This window comes from Loxodonta africana, chromosome 8 (assembly GCF_030014295.1).
Source record: "Loxodonta africana isolate mLoxAfr1 chromosome 8, mLoxAfr1.hap2, whole genome shotgun sequence".
Lineage (NCBI taxonomy): Eukaryota > Metazoa > Chordata > Mammalia > Proboscidea > Elephantidae > Loxodonta > Loxodonta africana.
Window position 1 is genome coordinate 76,841,363 of NC_087349.1, and position 19,886 is coordinate 76,861,248.

At 34.8% G+C, this 19,886-nt stretch overlaps 1 protein-coding gene across 1 annotated transcript in view; it reads right to left on the reverse strand.

Moving 5' to 3' along the window:
- CRPPA (CDP-L-ribitol pyrophosphorylase A) overlaps positions 1 to 19,886 on the reverse strand; it is a 312,645-nt gene that overhangs the window by 213,689 nt on the left and 79,070 nt on the right. Inside the window, exon 6 of the mRNA XM_010587230.3 lies at positions 9,196 to 9,290. Within this exon, the coding sequence (XP_010585532.1) occupies positions 9,196 to 9,290 (95 nt within the window). The remainder of the gene's footprint in view (positions 1 to 9,195; positions 9,291 to 19,886) is intronic.

Genomic DNA, 19,886 nt, shown 5'->3' on the forward strand with positions numbered 1-19,886 from the left:
TGCTTAGATCTACTATCAGCACCCACAGAAGCAACAGTCAGGAAATCAAACAATGTATTGCATTGGGCAAATCTGCTGCAAAAGACCTCTTTCAAGTGTTGAAAAGCAAAGATGTCACCTTGAGGACTAAGGTGTGCACTCAGGCCACAGTACTTTCAATCTCACGTACTTTGGACATGAGGGAGGGACCAGTCCCTGGAGAAGGACATCATGCTTGGTAAGGTAGGGGGTCAGCGAAAAAGAGGAACCCTCTTGACAACCCTCAACAAGACGTATTGACACAGTGGCTGCTACAATGGGCTCAAACATAGTAACAATTAGAGGATGGCGCAGGACTGGGCAGTGTTTCTTTCTGCTGTACTTAGGGTCAATATGAGTCAGAACTGACTCGATAGCATCGAACAACAACATAAGCCAGACACTACATTCTAGATTCTGAGACCACAGCAGTGACCTACACAAATTTCTATACTCATACAGCTTATATGATACTGGGGAGATGAAATGAAGTTTAGACTAGTGTTCCTCAAATTTCAACGTGCATAAGAATCCCTTGGAGTCTTGTTAAAAATACAGGTTGGATCTAAGAATCTGCATTTCTAAAAAGCTTTAGAGATTTAGTCTACAGATCACACTCTGAAGTATCAAGGGGGTAGATAATTTGATCCCACATAAATCTCATTTTGAGTAGATAAATTTACTGAGGAATGTGCCTCCATCTTGCACTCAAAAGACAACCTTAACCTTGACTGTACTAAAGCTATTCCCAAGAGACAGAAAGGGCCACATGAACCAGAGACAACATCATCCTGAGACCAGAAGAACTAGATGGTGCCTGGCTACAACCGATGACTGGCCTGACAGGGAAAACAACAGAGAACCCCTGACAGAGCAGGAGAATAGTGGGATGCAGACCCCAAATTCTCCTAAAAAGACCAGACTTAAAGCCTTTCTCTATCATCTAAGTTACTTATACATTTATAACATGTATCAGTATGGCTGCAAACCTAAGTGACTAAAATTAAATAATTCATTACTGCAACTATTTCCCTTCAAATACCTGCCAAACTTGCAACATAATCTAATTGGATTTACATTTATATAATATCATTTTACTAAGTAATATAGACACTGTCTAGATAAATATAGACTATAATTAAATCCTGTTTTCCATATAAATATGTACTAATAATGTATGCACCACAAATAAATTATATTCCAGTCAAAATACTGGTAATTGGAAATTACCAATTATAATACACACTAATAAGTATTGTTTTTAATCAATTTTATAGACTATTTAAATAGCCTAATAAGCCTACAAATGGTTTAATACATTTAGCTATGCAATTATTAGAAATTACAAATAGGACATATATAGCCTTACCCTAAGCCATTGTAAAATTTGAGTGCACCTGAAACAAAACAGGTTAGATTTAATTAGTAGTTCTTAACTGGGAGCAACTTTGACCCCAGGGAAAATTTAGCAATATCAAAGACATTTCATTTGTCAAAAGTGGGATGGGTGGTTGCTACCAGCACCTAGTGGGCTGAGGACAGAGATGCTATTAAATATCCCACAAAACACAGGTCAGTCCCCACATCAAGAATTATCTACCAAAAAATGTCAACTGTGAATCCTGGGTTAGATGCAAAGTTCTAGTCTCTAGTCTTCATCTTTTATTTACAGATCAGTGACTGACACCAAAAGTGGCAATATTCTAGCAACTTTAAGGTTGTTATCCTTTTTCAAGGGAAATACTGTAAGTATTTATGATCTGGTTTGATATGTTTCAATGAAACAAATGTTTCAGTAGATTTTTATTTTAAAGGACATGATTTTGAAATATTGTACCACAAATGTGGTGAGTGTGCTCAAAATGGTGAGAAGAGATAGATATTAAAAACAGATTCTCAACTAAACAAGCTTTGTCTGTTTTTTCTCCAGCTAGTATAAAAACTGTCTCTAATTTTAAATTAGGTAGAAAATAAAAAGAAAACTAAAATAAGCTATAAGCATGTATGAGTAGTTTAATGAAGAGGCTCTTTCATATATAACCACAAGAAAAATATGCACTAGGTAGAGTTTTAAGGCATATATGATACCACCTCAATACTTGCAGACTCTGAATACAGTCATTGTAATACTTTGAACCTTACATACTAAGCAATCTATTTTCCATTAATGTGTTTTCCTCTCAAATGAGAAAGATACAAGTTATATTTGCATGTAAAATAAAATTTCCATCTCATATAACTTTCTATTCCCAAACCCACTGCCTTCGAGTCGATGCCGACTCATAGCGACCCTATAGGACAGAGTAGAACTGCCCCATAGAGTTTCCAAGGAGCGCCTGGTGGATTCGAACTGCTGACTTCTTGGTTAGCAGCTGTAGCACTTAACCACTACGCCACCAGGGTTTCCAACTTTCCATTATGGGTTACATATTAGTAACCTACTAAAAATACATTGTTTAGCATGTAGGTCCAAATGTTTTTAAAAATATCAAGGATAAATTACATTTTAAGCAAAACGACAAAAAACGCAATCATGTGACACTTCAGCAGTGTATGAACATGTGTACACCTCTCAAAGCAGCACTTTTCTAGACAACGAGAAAAGGTAAATTCAAATCTGGATATACGATCTTATTACAGGTTCTAAAGAATAAATTTTAAAGTGTTGCTTATGGATCCACTTCTTAACCCCACTTCTCTCTCTGCCGAGTTCATTTCTCCATCACTGTTTCTCTCTCCTTTCCTGACAGAAGGCTGCTGGCCACCGATTGTATCACTGTTGCTGACTCTATTTCATCTAATCTGTGCAATATCTGCTATCTGCCCTTCTTTCCCTCTACTTGTGAAAATTCTCGGTTGAGGAATCAATCAAAACTCCTTGAATGTATTCTGTGCTTTAAGCTTTTCATGATTGATGCATGCCCAGCAGCTGCCTCTTTAATCTCCAGAAACATGTTTGGCTGATGTCCAGGTGATGCATTATTCCAGAAGGTTGCTTGTTCATCATCCTATCACCATTAAGCACAACTATCTATTGAACTCCCACCATACACTCAGCACCACACAAGGGATCAGTGATGAAGAGATGATGGAAGATATGTGCAGAAGAATCGATAAGACGTGCAGAACGATACCACTGTTAGTGAATAGAAGTTCCAAGAACCAGGAAAATGAGGACAACTTCATAGAAAGGGTAATATATTAAACCAAGCCTTGAAAGAAACATAAAACTGACGAGTAGGAAAGGCATGCAATCAAGCAGAATGCTACATGCAAAAGAGGGAGGCCGAAAACTGCCTATCTTTAAGACATGAGCAAGCTAATAGAACAGAGACCACAAAAGAGGTAACATGCAACAGAAGTGTTCGGTGTATGCTGTGGAAGATTTTAAATGTCTGGTTAAGCTGTATAGACTATGTTTCCTGACATGCACTGAGCAGTCACTAAAGGCACAAAGCATCAATGCAAGAGAGAGAGAGAGAAAGAAAGACAGGAGATTTTAAATCTAAGCAGGCAAGTATTTTGTTACAGGCACAGAAGAGCAAGCTTACAGGTAACAAAATGCTACGCACAATTTACTCTGACCACAAGCTCAAAGGGGTATATTTTGTTCAGCTTCCCTAGAACAATGAAAACCCTGAAGCCAAAGTTTAGCTAAAGCCCCCAAACAAGAAAATAATCTGGTTTATGGTGTTGCAAAGTAGAAGCATTCTGCATGCGAATAGTTGAAATGCATCCCTAAACTCAATTATTAGGGGAAATATATTAATTATTAAGCATATAACGACATTTTTAAAACATTATATATCCTATAATCCAAACAAAAAATAATTTCGATAAAATGGGGTGAAATCACATTATATTTCAGTTCAAATAGCATAAACAGGTTTAGTATACACAAATTCATTGAACTCAACTGCTGAGACTAGTAAATACAATCAGCATGCCTACATGGCAATTTTTTCCAAGTTATTTTAAGGATTTTCTTCCTAAGCATATTTACCATACGTGTAAAATCAATTAATATGCTGAATTAGAGGATAAAACCTAATTTTTAAAAATATATGCCCAATAAAAATGTTGGCTCACTCTCTCTCTTTTTTTTTTTTTTAACTCTGTGTCTTGGTGGTCTAGAGCTCATGAGCAAGCACCTTATTCTGAAGTGGGCAAGAATGTAGAATTAACCATCTGGTTTCTTTAGAAAGAGTAATATTTCAACAGGTTTCTGTGTCTCAAGAATACACACAGTTATAAAAGTTGAAAATATGTTTAGTACATGGAGAAAAAGTAAAGAAAGTGACATTTAAGGAAAATTATCCCAGCTCCCTCATTAATAATCATATTTTAAAACCATGACAACCAACTGTAATTATAACTGTTAACATTGCTAAGTACAGCATGACCATAATTAATAACATTCTGAGCAACTAGGTGGTCCAGTAACTGACACTCCCTTTTTAACTCTAGAAAAACTGAGCCAGCAATCTGGCTAATATCCCAAACAAATTTAATAGAATGGTTTTCAGGTATACCTAGTGGGCCTGTACTTATTTACACACATGCATACACACACACTCTGATTAATCGCTGTTGGCTGTTTACAGTCAAAGGAGGAAGAGTAGAAACAACTGTACAGTGTTGTTTCACTTTTATTCCGTTGTGTTTTACAATGTTCAGCTTTGAAAAAAAAATTAAAAATTCTGTATCTTCAAGCTAAAATATTACTTTATAAAGATACATCAAAATAAACATAAAATAAGCCAGTTTTGAAAGGATCTTATGATGCTGGTGTGGCTTAATCTGCTCTGCTTCTTTTATCTCTGCTTTTTCTCTTACTTCGTTTGCTCCTTTTGATGTTTTGTTTGACTAGTGTGTCATACACTGAATTTAGCTAGGTCTGTAACAAAAGGCATGGATCCATACACTGGACAGAACCTTGAGGGCATTAAGGAAAAAATAAACTAGGTATTCATAGAAGAACCTCGACAAAACCAAAGCATGCCCTACACCCAGGAAAACAAATGACTTTCAGTTACATCCTGCTTGGCATTTGTGGTTACACAAAACAATAATTAAATTATGTGCTCCAGGAAACAGGAAGGAGTGGATAAGCAAAATATATGAAAAGCCCCTACAGTCTGTTTGTTCAGAGTGTAGATCAGCATTCTTTAGGAACTCCACTTCTTTTATTATAGCACTGAAAATTGGGTTGAACACACTTACGTGATTTAAGGGGTAATGTCATAGATGAAAACATTAAATACTGCATGTCTTCTGCTATAGAATTTTACTTTTAAAAAGCAGCAGCCACTATGCTCTTTTTACAGAGGTAAAGAGAGTCACAATATTTCCAGCTAAAAGTCTTCTATTACTTCATTTTGCTCTTAGGGCAAAATAGAAATACAATAATAATAACATCAACAATGATAATAAACAACACAGCTTACAGGGCGCACCTGGGACTGTCTCCATCTCTACAGTCACCTCCTGCCGCTCCACCTCCACCCCATCTGCTTTACTCCAACCACAGATGACTTATCTCAGCATCTCCAAACGAATCTCTTTATATGTTTTTTACACACCATTCCTTTTGACTTGTCCGCTAAATAGCTAACTCCTGATTACCCCTTTAGACTTAATAAATATCATGTCTGCAAAGATGTTCTAGCTCACTGCTATTTCCTCGCAGTCTAAATCATTTTCCATACCTCTCTTGCCTAAGCTCAGCTTACTTTCCCTTAGAATAATTATCACAATTTGTAATTATACACTTTTTGTATTTGTTGCTGTTTTATCCCCAACTGGAAAATATGTTCGTTAAGGATAGGAAACCATATCTGCTTAGCTCAACTCCCTATATTCAGTGACTATATCATGATACCAAACCCCCCAAAACCCAAATGTTGCCATAGAGTCAATTCCGACTCATGGTGACCCTATAGGACAGAGTAGAACTGCCCTACAGGATTTCTAAGGAGCAGCTGGTGGATTTGAACTGCCGATCTTTTGGTTAGCAGCTGAACACTTAACCACTGTGCCACCAGGGGTCCATATCATGATAGGTATTTAATAATAATTTGGTGATAAAATTAGTGAATTAAGGCATTTATGAATGACTAATCACATCTTACTACTTATATATTTCTCGCTACCCTCAGCATAGTACTGCAGTATAAAGTATTTTTCAACATTTGTTGAGAGTTCAAAAGAAGTGGGAAAGGTCTCTTCCATCACTATCTAACACCCTGGTGTATTTTTGGAGGCTATTTCAAAAGTAGGTAAAACTACCAGTTACCATCAATTGATTCCAACTCGTGGAGATGTCATGAGTGCCAGAGTAGAACTGCGCTCCACAGGGTTTTCATTGGCTTATTTTTTGTACTAGATCACTAGGCCTTTCTTCCAAGGAGCCTCTGTGTGGGTTCAAACTCCCAGCCTTTTGGTTAGCAGCCAAGTGTGATAACAATTTGCAACATCCAGGGACTCTCCAAAGTCTGTAGTCCTTAAGAAATCAAAAAGGGATATAACAATCCTGATAATAAAGTCTGGTAATCCTTTTGGTTAGCAGCCAAGCGTATTAACCACTTGCAACACCCAGGAACAACCCAAAGTCCGTAGTACTTAAAAAATCAAAAAGGGAATATAATAATTCTGATAATAAAACCTTGTAATTTAGTATCAGTGAAATGTGCATGTTACGGAGGAGGCAGATGTCCCTTGCCCAGTTAGCTACTTATGTTACTTTCAGCAACCTCTTCCATGTATCTGGAGCCCTGGTGGCACAGTGGTTAAGAACTCAGGCTGCTAACCAAAAGGTCGGCAGTTGAAATCCATAAGCCGCTCCTTGGAAACCCTATGGGGCAGTTCTACTCTATCCTTTAGGGTCGCTATGAGTTGGAATCAACTCGACAGCAACGGGTTTTGGTTTTTTTCTTCCATGTATTTGGTATAGACTCTGACATTAGAGATAGATATTCAGTTCACCCCTAAGACATGTCTCAAAATCCTAGCACAGAAAATCACAATAAGCATACTCAATCTCTTCCTTTAGTTTTAACAGGAAACTTTTTTTTCTTTTCACTTCAGTCAAACAATTTTTCTATTGTGTGTTGAGCAGCTCCACACCCACAATGCTGTGCCCTAGAGGTCCCTGGATTTCAACAGTGGTGACTTCATCTTTTTTAATATGTTCTTTTCAAAGTGAAACAAAAGCTCTGAAAGTAAAAATGTTAGACTATATGGCATTTTGTGTTCGTCTATAAGCTACAGGCTCAAAATGCTACGAGATAAATGTGCCATTATAAAGGGAGAGAAAAAATTATTTAAAAAAAAACAGATAAATCTTTTTTTAAGGGAAACTTCAAAAAAAAAAAACTAGCTTCTTGGCATTTCTTTTCTATCACCTTTTCTTAGAAGAATGCTAAGAAGTAGAAACTAAAACTGAATCAGTCAGCACCTACATTCACTAGTTACATGATCTTATGCAAATCAGTGACCATAGGGTCTACCTATTTCTTTTGTAAAATGGGAAAAATATATCATAGGGTTGTTTTAAAGTATTAAGTGCAATTATGCAAGTAAAATTCATAGTACTGTCACACTCTGGCACATGGGAGGCACTCCTGATTCTTAGACTTGTGATTGTTGGTGAGAGAAATCATTCTGATAAGTCTGTGTGCGATCTGACAATTTAGGCAAGCTGAGAAATCAGAGCAGATTCAGTAAGGAATAACATCTCCTTCCAAGGTCAACCATGATTCTCTGAATAGAATAGGACATCCAAAGTGCAGTTTTAGAAGTTCTATATTAATTGCCCCTCCTTTGAAAAAAAATTCAGTATGTCTCCTCAAAGCAGAACATTGCAATTAAGAGGTATTTGAGAAGTGGTGATATTCCTTTCTTTTGAAAACCTGGACCATTTTTTGGCTTTGTTTATTATGAATAAGCATATGAATGTAGTCCCTACCCTGTAGTCAAGCCTAAATTTTTTTTTAAAAATTCGGACTATTCTATCTATATCTACTGGGAAATTAGATACTTAAAGACAAATAAGAGAGAGATTTAGGTGGTTAAAAACTAAAAATGCCTAGAGTATTCATAAAGAATAAAGAGGAAGAGGATTCTGAAAAGATAGTTGTGTTGTACTTCTTGAATCTCTGCAGATCCCGCCACAAAAACAAAAAATTTAGAAGAATATCAAAACCAAAAAACATATAGACATCTACAACAGAATCTATATTGGTAGATAATGGATTAATCGCCAGCTAGATCTACATGTGAGGAAAAAGTGAAGGGAAACAAGAGGAGCCAGAAAAACGCAAAACTCCCATTGGTTTAGCAGAGCATTCTGGGAACTGCAGCCAAAGCTAGGAGAGTCCTTTGTAGGCTCCAATTCAAAGTAGAAAACAGAGGAATCACATGAAAGTTGTCATTTTACTGGCAATATCTGGGAGTCTGGGCTCAAAGAACACTCAAATAAACCAAAGCACCCTTCTAAGTAAAAGCACCAGACTAAGAAGTCTAAACTGAGAAATAGAGGAACACTAGGAACAAAGGAAAGAGAAGGTCTAAGTGAAGGAGAGGGGCAACAGAGGTAGAAGCTCTCAGAAAGACTATGTATGGCCATAGTTTCCATCATTTAATAAAAATGACTGAAGAACTTTATGCCATTAAGGGAGAAAAATTATTCTAATCTACTTCTTCCCCCTGTAAATACACTGGCAATCCCTGGGTTATGACCGAGTTCCATTCCTATGCCCTTAAGTCAAATTTGTACATCAGTCGGAACAGTTAGGTTCGGTTAATATCTAAAGTCAGTCAAATGTCTATCTTAGTATACAGGGTAACTTTCTCTGTATAAGAAAAAATAAAGAAAAACTTCCAGATACACTAAATCATTTTTAACATAATAGTAATAATGTTTTGATGCACGTCACAAAGTAGTGCCCATTTGTTATCCCAAATGTACCTTGAATTGTTAATATAATAGGCTTTACTGGGGTTGGTTCATAACTCTGGTTTGTACCTAAGCCGGACATTCATAACCCAGGGACTGCCTATATAAGACTCTTACTCAAAAATGTAAAACAAATTTCTATGCTTTCTCAAGACTGATACCATTATACTACAATCTGTGGCAATCAAATAGTTTATTAAAGTCAGTATTTGAATACTTACTTTTAATTCATTTTTTAGCATTTCTTGAAGACGACCTACATGTTCTTCATCACTTTTTGTGTCCATAACTACACAAATCTGCTGTGAAATCCTTTCTGAGATTTAAAAAAAAAAAAAAAGGAATGTTAAGCTTCACAGAACTAAACCCTAGTCTGCTGAAACCTGTGCTCACCTGCTGTTCATAATTGTTGAACAAGAATAGGGAGGTCTTGGATTCAGGCCAAGTGGAGTGACCTGTACTACATACTGAGATGCCCTTGACTCTTTTCAACACCCAAGTCAATAAATCTGTATATTAAACACTGTCGTTGGGTAACCAGGCTGTTGTGTAACCAATAGAAATAGGAAATTCTAGGATACATTGAAAGGGGGTAACTGGAGGTGACAGCTATTTGGCTTACCAATTCAACCCTTCCACATTTACAGAGAATCTCCCAGAATCTCACCTCTCAGGTAGATCCTCCCTTAGGCTATAAGATGTCTCCTGTGTGCAGACTCACTGTGCCACCTTGTGCCCTGGCTAAGTACAGCATTTTCCTTGTCATTCCTCTAGATTCAGTGAAGTCAATACAATTATATTTCTGCTTATTTGACTATTACCACATCAAATAAAAAAAAGGGCCATATGAATTTTCTTCATATTTGTAAGGCTTATATGAGATCACCTAATTTAAAAAAATATAAGCTGTTTGATGGTGATATTCACCTCTGGAAACCCTGGATGCACACTCCCAAAAGATGTGCAACCTCTAGCAGGCAAATCTGAGGTACTAAGGCATATCCGCATAGCTGATAGTTAAGGAGACATTCCGTGATATTATGTCATGGATAAAGAAAACAACAACCAATTTCAAATAGGAGTCCCAAATCAAAAGTTAGTTTGATGAATTCTGGGCCCTGCTGCTTCTTACCTGGTCAATTCTATATAACATACTTTATATAACGATTGATTTAGCATCAGTTAATGATTCTTCAAGCAAAACTGGGAAGAACAGACTATTTAAAATAACAACAAAAACATCAACTAATACTACTACTTTTACTAACTACCTCTGGCTTATCAAGAACATTACATGTTCCTGGAGGTATATGCTACATTAATTCCAATTCTCATAACAATCATACAAGAACAATACTAGTTTTTCAATGTAACAGATTTAGGAACTTTGATTTCAAGGAAATAACGTAACTTGCCCAAGATCTCAGGGTTGGTTGGTAGTAAAAGGATTTAAAACCAAGTGTCTTAGGCCCATAAATAACTATTCTACAGTGCTAGAATGAAAAAAGAGGGAAAAGGCATCCAACATTTATTAAACATCAAACTTTTTACTCATTAGGTTTTTACTCACAAGAGTATTTAAAACTCAGGTCATTCCAAACTCATGCCTTTTTTTGTCATTACTTCATAATAATTACTATAAAAGAATATGACATAACCTTCATTTTCTTGTTCCTTACAAATTCTTTAAGAAAGCTAAATATATGTAAACAAAATAGTTCAAATGGCTTGAGAGGATACCTCTGTTCTGGATACAGACCTGCTAAAGTTGACTGTATTATATTAAAACCGTTTAACCTCTTTAGGACTCTGTTCATAAATCTATAAGGTTCCTACCAATTATGAAATATCTGTAATCCTAAGTTACCTGATTGTAACTAAATTCAATGTAATTAAGAACATAAATGAATGGCCCAGGCAGTAGTACTACAAAACATCATTGAGGTAAAAGATATAAACTGATTGACGATATCAGCTAAACTTCATGAAATAAATGAGCCAGGGGCACACTATTGAAAGATGAGTAGGTTTTGCTTGGAAGAAGGGGGTGTCAAGACTTTGGAAGTATTTAAGAGGGATAATATAGAGAAAAACTTTTTTTGAAGGTTTGAGGAATAGAAGGAGTAAGGGCATGAATATAATGTGACTGAGAAACAAGAGAATTACTTGAAAATCGTGGAATGATTTAGTGAACAATAAAGTGGGATGCTCATTGGGGTCAGTTCACAGAGGCCCCTTACTCTCTTGGATACTACAGTGTCCCAGAAGCTTTAGATCAGAGGACAACTCATACAAGAAATGACCTTTGAAAAAGGAAGTTAATCTAAACTTAAACACAGTGAAGTGACATATTTAGAGAAATTTGGGCTTCGTAATATATAGGGTCGCTATGAATCAGAATCGACTCGACGACACTGGGTTTGGTCCAGACAGTTATGTTCCAAATGGTTTTCACATACACACACACACACACACAAAATTAATTATATCAATCAAAAAAAATTCAATGAGTAAATACAAAGTAATTTACTAAATACAACCATAATGTGCTGACATCACAATCATTTTGACAAATTTATAAAATGATGTATAAAGTTAAGAAAAATTTAAAAATTAAACAGAACGTATGCAGTATCTTTCCTCTTCCTTGTTTCATCATAAATTCTACTTTATATAATTCCAGGCTCTACACAAAGAAATCAACAGTACTAAGAGTAAATTAAAGCCAACATATTATCACTACTCTCCAAAACCAAAAATAAGAAATAAGTAATTCAAAATTTATTTGACATTCACCTTATCTTTCTTCTGCTGTTCTAAATAGAAAAAAAATTTTTTTTTCAGAATCTTTGCATTGTCATACACATTTTACAATTAATTTTCACCAAAAAAAACCCTGTTGGGTTTTGAAGAAATGACACCTATAAAATATCAAGCCTTCCAGTTCCTGAAAATGATATATTCCCCCATATACTGAGGCCTTCCTTAATGTCTCAGTAATGTTTCACAGTTTTCGGTGTAGACTTCTTGTACAGTTTTTGTTATATTTATTCCTAAGTATTTTCTTATTCTACTGTAAACTGTATTTTTATTACTTTTTTTTTTTTTGCTATTTTCTTTCTTCTACTAGATTTACATTTAGTTTGCTATTCTTTTCTGATTTCTTTAAAAAGATGTTTAAATTGCTGATTTCCAGCTGCCTCCATTTTCTAATATTTATATTTAAGGCTCTAAATTGCCCCCTATTAACAGCTTTAACTTCACCCAAACGTTTTGATGTCTTTCATTCAGTTTAAATTACTTCATTTTCAGTTTAAATTATTTCATACATTTAAAAGATTTAATTCATTTCCTTTCACATTAAAGTATTTTCTAATTTCTACTATGATTTCTAATTTAGAATTGTATTGATTTTATTAGATTCCTATTGCTGCACAGCAAATTATCACAAATTTAGTAGCTTAAAACAACATCCACTGATTAGTTCACAATTCTTCATGTCAGAAGGGAGGGAGAGTACACACGTGGAAATACTAAACAAATGGGGCAAAATGTAAATAATTGGAGAATCTAGGTAAAAGATATGTGGAAGTTATTTATACTATTCTTGCATCTTTTCTTCGAGTTGAAAGTACACCCAAAGAAAAAGTACTCCCCCTATAAAAAATAAGATGCAAGGAAAAATAGACGAAAATACACTAATAGTAGGAAAATTTAAAATTCACCTCTCTCTTCACCAAAGATCAAGTGAGAAAAATATAAAGATTTAGATTCAAGGCAATGCAATATAAAATTAGTAGTAAATAAGGTGGGTCTTTTATCATGCTGGTTTCTATACCGAATTACTTCTACTAATTCCAAGCTGTTCGCATTCCTCAGTGGTCTGTGTCAGATTTGCCACTTTCTTAAAGTGTCTATGATTTATCTGTGTGTCTTTTATGACTAATCACAGCAAATTCTCAATCTGTTTAAACTTCAGACTTGGTGCAACATCTTTATCAATTCTCTAATTCACTGGTTCTCAATCCTGGGTGCATATCAGAAGTATATTTTTGTTATGCTTTTATATTTTTCAAACACGTATGCCTAGAACCCACCCAACAAGATTCTGATTTCCCTAATCAGGTTAGTTCCTGGACATCTGAATTTCTGTGACACTCCACAAGTGATTCTGATGTACAGCTAGCTTGAAAACCTCTGCTTAGTTGCTGCGTTGATTTTCTACAATGTGGGGATTACAAAAGGTTTCTCTATTTAAAAAAATAAAATACAAATTGCCTACAATAGCTGATTAGTTCCCCCAAATTGGTGTAACTCTTTTTTGGGTAACTTTGCATTTTCTCTAAACTTCTCCCACACACACTTTGGTAATCAAGATGCAGCTTTTAGTGACAAAGAAGTATTGAGTCACTCATTGCACGGTTGAAGACATTTATATTTCTGTTGTAAAACTATCAGAGAAACCCAAACCCACTCAATTCCTACTCCTATCTAGATGGCCTCACCAGGGCTTTACAGTTTAGGCATTCCTTGCCCAATATTATAAAAGTGATAGAAATAAAGAACTAAAAAAAAAAATGCAATGTATATTTATCAATAAAAGAGATGGAGGACTTCATAGGCATTCAATAATACTTGTTAAATTATTGAGGTAAGTGCAATTTTTTAAAAACTTTATACCAACTGAATTCAATATCTGAACATATGATAAAAGTAGTATATTCAAGGCCCATGTGTAAAATAAGAGGAGAGAATAATGATCAATTTCTATTTAAAGTCAAATACTCTCTAAGGAGTTTATAAATATATGTAAAAGAAAGGAAGAAGACAAGGGATTATAAAAGATCCTAGGTCATGAGGTTTTAATGAGGATTAAATGAGTTAACGTATATAAAGTTACATATAGTGTCTGGTGTAAGTAAATACTCAATGAATATTGGCAGAATTATTATTGTTGTTATTGTTCTTATTATAATTAGTATATATTGTATTTATATTATATATATGTTATATAAAATATATATTATAGTATATATTGCTCTTATTATAAAAACATTAGTTAAGATTCCTTTTGTTCCCTCAAAAATGACCCATCTCTAACTTTAAAAGTTCTCTCATGATCTTAGTATTTCAAGAATTGGTAAATAATCCATATTGGCTTAATCCCACTAGGCTTTATTTTCAAGTTTCAAAGTTCCACCAAATATGCAATGATTATACGTAATAATGAATTGCGCATCTTGAGTAAATAGTTCTATGTTTTCATCCTTGAATTTCTTTGAAAGTAACATGGCATTTTGTGTGACTATTATTGACATTTCTACTGATATGCATTGCCAATCTACTGATCATTCTGTTTCTAATGTTACTCGAGAATATTAATTTACCTGGTATCGTCATTGAAAAAAACAACAGCAATGGCTGTACTTTGGCCATTCGCTGATATCTGGAAAGCCACAATTGGAAAAAATGTAACAGAGGAGCAAAGCTCAAATAAATTGAACCTCCTCGATCCCGCATTACTCCCAACCCATGGGGTGGGGGGAGGAAAAGCACAACGTATTTAAAATTCATTTTTCTGATGAAGCACAAAACACATTATGAAAACAATATGAGTAATCCTGACCATGTTCTCAAAGCAAACAAAGTAAGAACTTCCTGGAGGCTGATGATGAAAACAAAACAAAAATAGAAACTTTTAGCCTTCTTAATCTACTGCTCTATTAATAAATCTCTTCTTAGAAATTTCTAGAGCTTAAAATAAAAACAACAATAACACTGGGTAGAATCATGAAATCATTTTACTTCCCAGAATTCTAAATTCTCTAACACATTTGGACTTTGCTCTCTTCCTAAGGATGAATTAGGAACATATTAGAGTCAGCTTTAAAAAATACCTGTCAACTTGATGATTAATATTAGCCACTAAAGTTTCGTTTTTGCCTTAACCTATTTTTTAAAATAATTTTTAAAAAATCTTTTAAAGGAAGATCTGTGTCACATAATGAAATAATTTGATGTCCAAATCTGTTAAGTACACCCCCCACTCACAAAAAAAATCATATTTACATGTCCTCTCTGATTTACAATGAGAAACCCTGGTGGCGTAGTAGTTGAGAGCTATGGCTGCTAACCAAAAGGTCGGCAGTTCTAATCCACCAACCACTCCTTGGAAACCCTATGGGGCAGTTCTACTCTGTCCTCTAGGGTCACTATGACTTGGAATTGACTGGATGACAACAGGTTTGCATCTCTGTTTTTTTTTTTTTAACTCTTTACATCTGTAGCATCAAAGTGTCACATAGCTTGATTTGACTGAAAAAATTCAAACTGGGCTATGACTTGAGGTCTATAGGTTTTATATTAAAAACTATAAGCATTAAAATTAATAAGCACAAATTTTTCAGTTAAATCCTCATCCCCATTCGCAAAAGCTTCTAAATGATGAAGGTAGGTGTACAATCGCCAATAATAATTATGCCAAAAAGAAATGATATACAATTTGATTTGAGTGCACAAATGTCTACAAGCATTCTTTTCTAGATAACTAATAATCCCACTTTTCATTACAGGCTTCCCACCTCCTTTTATTCTACACGAGGCAATACACCACCACCCACACCCCTTGGGCCTCACACCTTACCCTTCAGCCAAACCACACTATAAGCAATTCCCTGGATATGTCATGATCTTTGGAGTAATGTACATGTTCCCCCTATCTGCAGTGTCATTTTACTTCCTTGTTTAATTGTCCAATAAGGTCAGCCTCAAGCAACATGGCTTTAATAAAGTCTTCTCAAAACCCTCAGAGAATATTGATCACCTTCCTTTAGTCCACCGCTGTTTCTTATATCACAACTCTTTTCATCTCATGTTGTTGCCAGTCACTGTTTTCAGTTTGTCTCCCTTTCCAGGATGGAGTATCTGGGGCAACAACAGCAAATAGCCCATTATCTGTCTTTAAAAAAAAAGTGCTTCATAAATGTTTTTGAATAAATGAAAAAATTAAGAAAGAGAATGTAATATTAAAAAAAAACAACTAGTCACTTAAAGAATGATAGAAATCAATCCATTAACTTGAAAACTGATAAAGGGAAAGAATAAAACATTTTTCTTTTCCTATATGAACTGTACAAGTAGGTAACCAAATAGTAGATGAGGGCACATAATTCTTTATGAAAATATCCCAAACAATATGTGAAAATTAATTCATAGAACTAGAATATCAAGATTTGCCAAATCCCTGTAATAACAGATCTAGGCACTGAGTATCAGTGGCTGTTATCATCACAGATAAAAGATAATAAAACATTAGGTACCTCCTAATAAAAAAGTACACCACCTCTAGCCTTGGCAAAAGGATGAAATGAAGTCTAATCAAGCTTGCTTCTAGAACTAGCTGCCAATTTGTAGAGGATGGAAAAACATACAGATTTGCACCACAAGTCTATACTCATTAAAATCCAAAAGGAGAAAACCTACAGGTCAAATAGCTGGGTTCTGATAACAAAATAAATTTTAAGAAAAAAAAAAAAAAGATAGGGAACCTGTAAATTGAGATTTAAGACAGTGCTTTAAAAAGTTATCATGATTATAAACTACAGTGTTTCTGGCACCATTTCCCTTCTGTCTGAAGAGCTTTCTTTAGCCATTCTTTCAAAGCACATTTAACTGTAACACATTCTCTTAGTTTTCCTTCATTTGAGAATGTCTTTATTTCACCTTCATTCTGGGAGGAATTTGATGGACAAAGAATACAGGGTTAATAGGGTGTTTATTTATTTTTAGAGGTATAAAATTCTTGTTTGACTTTTTTCTGGCCTCCATCGTTTCTGATGACAGGGCAGAGTAATTCAAATTAGTGTTCCCCTATAAACAATACATCATTTCTCTCTGGTAACTTCAAGATTTGCATTTTGTTTTTAGTTTTCGGCAGTTTGATTATGATGTATCTGGATATGGATTCCTCTGGATTTATCATGTTGGGGTTCACTGAGCTTCTTGAATCTGTAGGTTTATGCCTTTTGTCAGATTTAGGAAGTTCCATTCATTATTTCTTCAGATATGTCTTTTCTTCACTGTACTCTGTCTTCTTTCCTTCTGGGACTCAGATAGCCTAAAGTGAATGGAAAAAATGATGAAGTAAAAGAGCTGAACAGGAGATTTCCAAGGGCAGCTCAAGAAGACAAAGTATTATTATGAAATACACAAAGATCATGAGTTAGAAAACCAAAAGAGAAGAACATGCTCGGCATTTCTCAAGCTGAAAGAACCAACTTAAAAATTCAAGCCTCGAGTTGCAATACTGAAGGATTCTACAGGGAAAATATGTAAATAATGCAGGAAGCATCAAAAGAAGATGGAAAAAATTCAGTCACTGTACCAAAAAGAATTGCTCAAAGTTCGACCATTTAAGTAGGTACCATATGATCAAGAATTGACGGTATTGAAGGAAGAAGTCCAAGCTGCACTGAAAGCATTGGCGAAAAACAAGGTCCCAGAAATTGATGGAATACCATCTGAGAGGTTTCAACAAACAGATGCAACGCTGGAAACACTCTCTCATCTATGCTAAGAAAATTGGAAGACAGCTGCCTGGCCAACTGACTAGAAGAGATTCATATTTGTGCACATTCCAAAGAAAGACGGCCCAAAAGAATGTGGAAATTATTGAATAACTAATACTCGGCACAATAAAAAAAATTTTTTTTTTAAAAAAAGCTCAATGTTAGAGTTCATTTTCTGTCTCATATGAAAGATCTTAAAGTGATACTAAACAGAATCACCTTGAAGTGCTTGTCTCAGTATTGTCCACAGAATGATGCCTGAAGTTTCTATGAATAGCTTGAAAAGAACAGGAAAGGGGAAGGCAGTAAATACAGGAAAAGCAGCCAATGAGTGTAGACTTTAGGACAAGGGACTATAAATAAAGACTTACAAGAAAATGATGTGTTAGAAATGGATCCCCACCTAAGAAGCCAAGTGGTATTCTGAGAAGCCAACAGTTGCTAACTGTGCATGTTTCAACTAGAGGGCAATGGTACAAAGGCAATTTTTTTTTTTTTAATGCTGTTTTATATTATCAGATCTTAACCGCATTTTTTAAATGAGTCACTGAATACAGGATGTATCTTACTTTACAACTAGAAGGAGCAGACATGTGACATCTTGTCTCTTGCAATTTCTTTTTACATGTAAGCATATTACTGTTCTCCAAGTAAATGATGTTGTACTTTTTTTTTTTTGCCTTTCAAAGGATGTATTTATTCTCAGTTGAGAGAGAAATCAATTTGAAGGAAGAGGAATTTTCAAAGGCTAGTGGCTCATCAAGATATTTAGAAAATGTATTTTATTTTTTTCTTTAAGTATAAACAGCATGTTTAGTTTTTGCTTTTTTTTTTTTTTTTCTCCTGCTTACATCAGCGTGAAGTATGAGTGGCTATTGTCTGTTACCTAGTCTTTTTTAGCTAATTGCTTAATACTTCACTGTGACCTTTTTGAACATGACAGATTACTTGCCCATGTGTGAATTACTATTTCAAAAATGACAAATTAAGAAAATTAAAAATTTTTAAAAATGAACACAACTTTCTCTAATCTCGACCCAAATATTTAGCTTTCAAATTTACTTTTTTTTTTTACAATAATATTCCAAGGAAACTAAATAACTATTAAATCATATTGCAGCCTTCCTATTCTTACCAATTAAAACTTGATACAAATGTTCTCACAGATTGGTGCAAGATATAGTCACAGTGCTATTTTCAAGAGAATGAAGAACAAAAAGTATATTACACACAAAGAAGTTATAGTATTAATGTGAAAATCTGGAAAAGTAAGTATCATAGTCAAAACCCAGAAACTTCAAAAAAAATTAAGGTTTCTATTTAAATCTTAGCTGTCACTTTGCATTGTCCAAAAAGCGTGGTTAATAACATAAATGGTGCCATCGCTGGGTATTTAACAAGAAAAGCCTGATGGGGACATGCCACAGATGTAGAACATTGTCCAGCTACAGATGAAGAAAACCTGATGCAAAGTTACTCAGTGTTTCAACTTGATTCGAAAAGATTTTGGACTCAAAATGCCATCATTTTAAGTAAAAATGTTAAAGGATCATTCAGAAATGAAAGCAGCCATTTTTTTCATATGTGTGAAACACATGTTAACACGATGAGTCTTCCTAATTCTAAATAAGACTGAATCAGTTTTATTCACATGTGATTTTATTTTTCTTTTAGTCAGAGCCTATCTAAAAGTATATTCAGCTACTCTCAACATATGACCACAGAAGGATTCAACTACTTTCCTACTGCTATAATTTAACAACAACAAAAATATATGAAACAAAAAAGAAGACATATGGGACTTTCGTCTTGAGCCCCGGTGGTGCCGTGGTTAAGCTGCTGGGCTGCTAACCAAGAGGCTGGTATTTCGAACCCACTAGCTGCTCCTGGGGAGAAAGCTACGGCAGTCTGCTCAGCCTTGGAAGCCCTATGGGGCAGCTCTACTCTGTCCTATAGAGTTGCTATTAAGTCAGAATCGACTCGATAGCAGAGGGTTGGCTCATAAATATTTAACGTTAAAAGAAATCTACCCATATTGCTGATGTCCAAGAAAAATATATTTTCTGAATAAAACCTAAATTTTCAAACCAGTAAAAGACATTAGATTTCAGAAAAATCAAAGTCAATTATTTTCCTTTAAAATGAAGTAAATGTTTAACAAATGGAAAGCAGTACTTCATGACTAGAGAAGACATGAATTTCTACATAAGCATTAATATGTATTCCAAAGCTGGTTAAAGCTGGGTTCATTTTCAATTTTAACTACAGTATTTTATTTTTCCATTTTTATATAAACCACCATATGAAAAAAGGCACCATTAGTCTGTTTTATAACATAAGCTTAT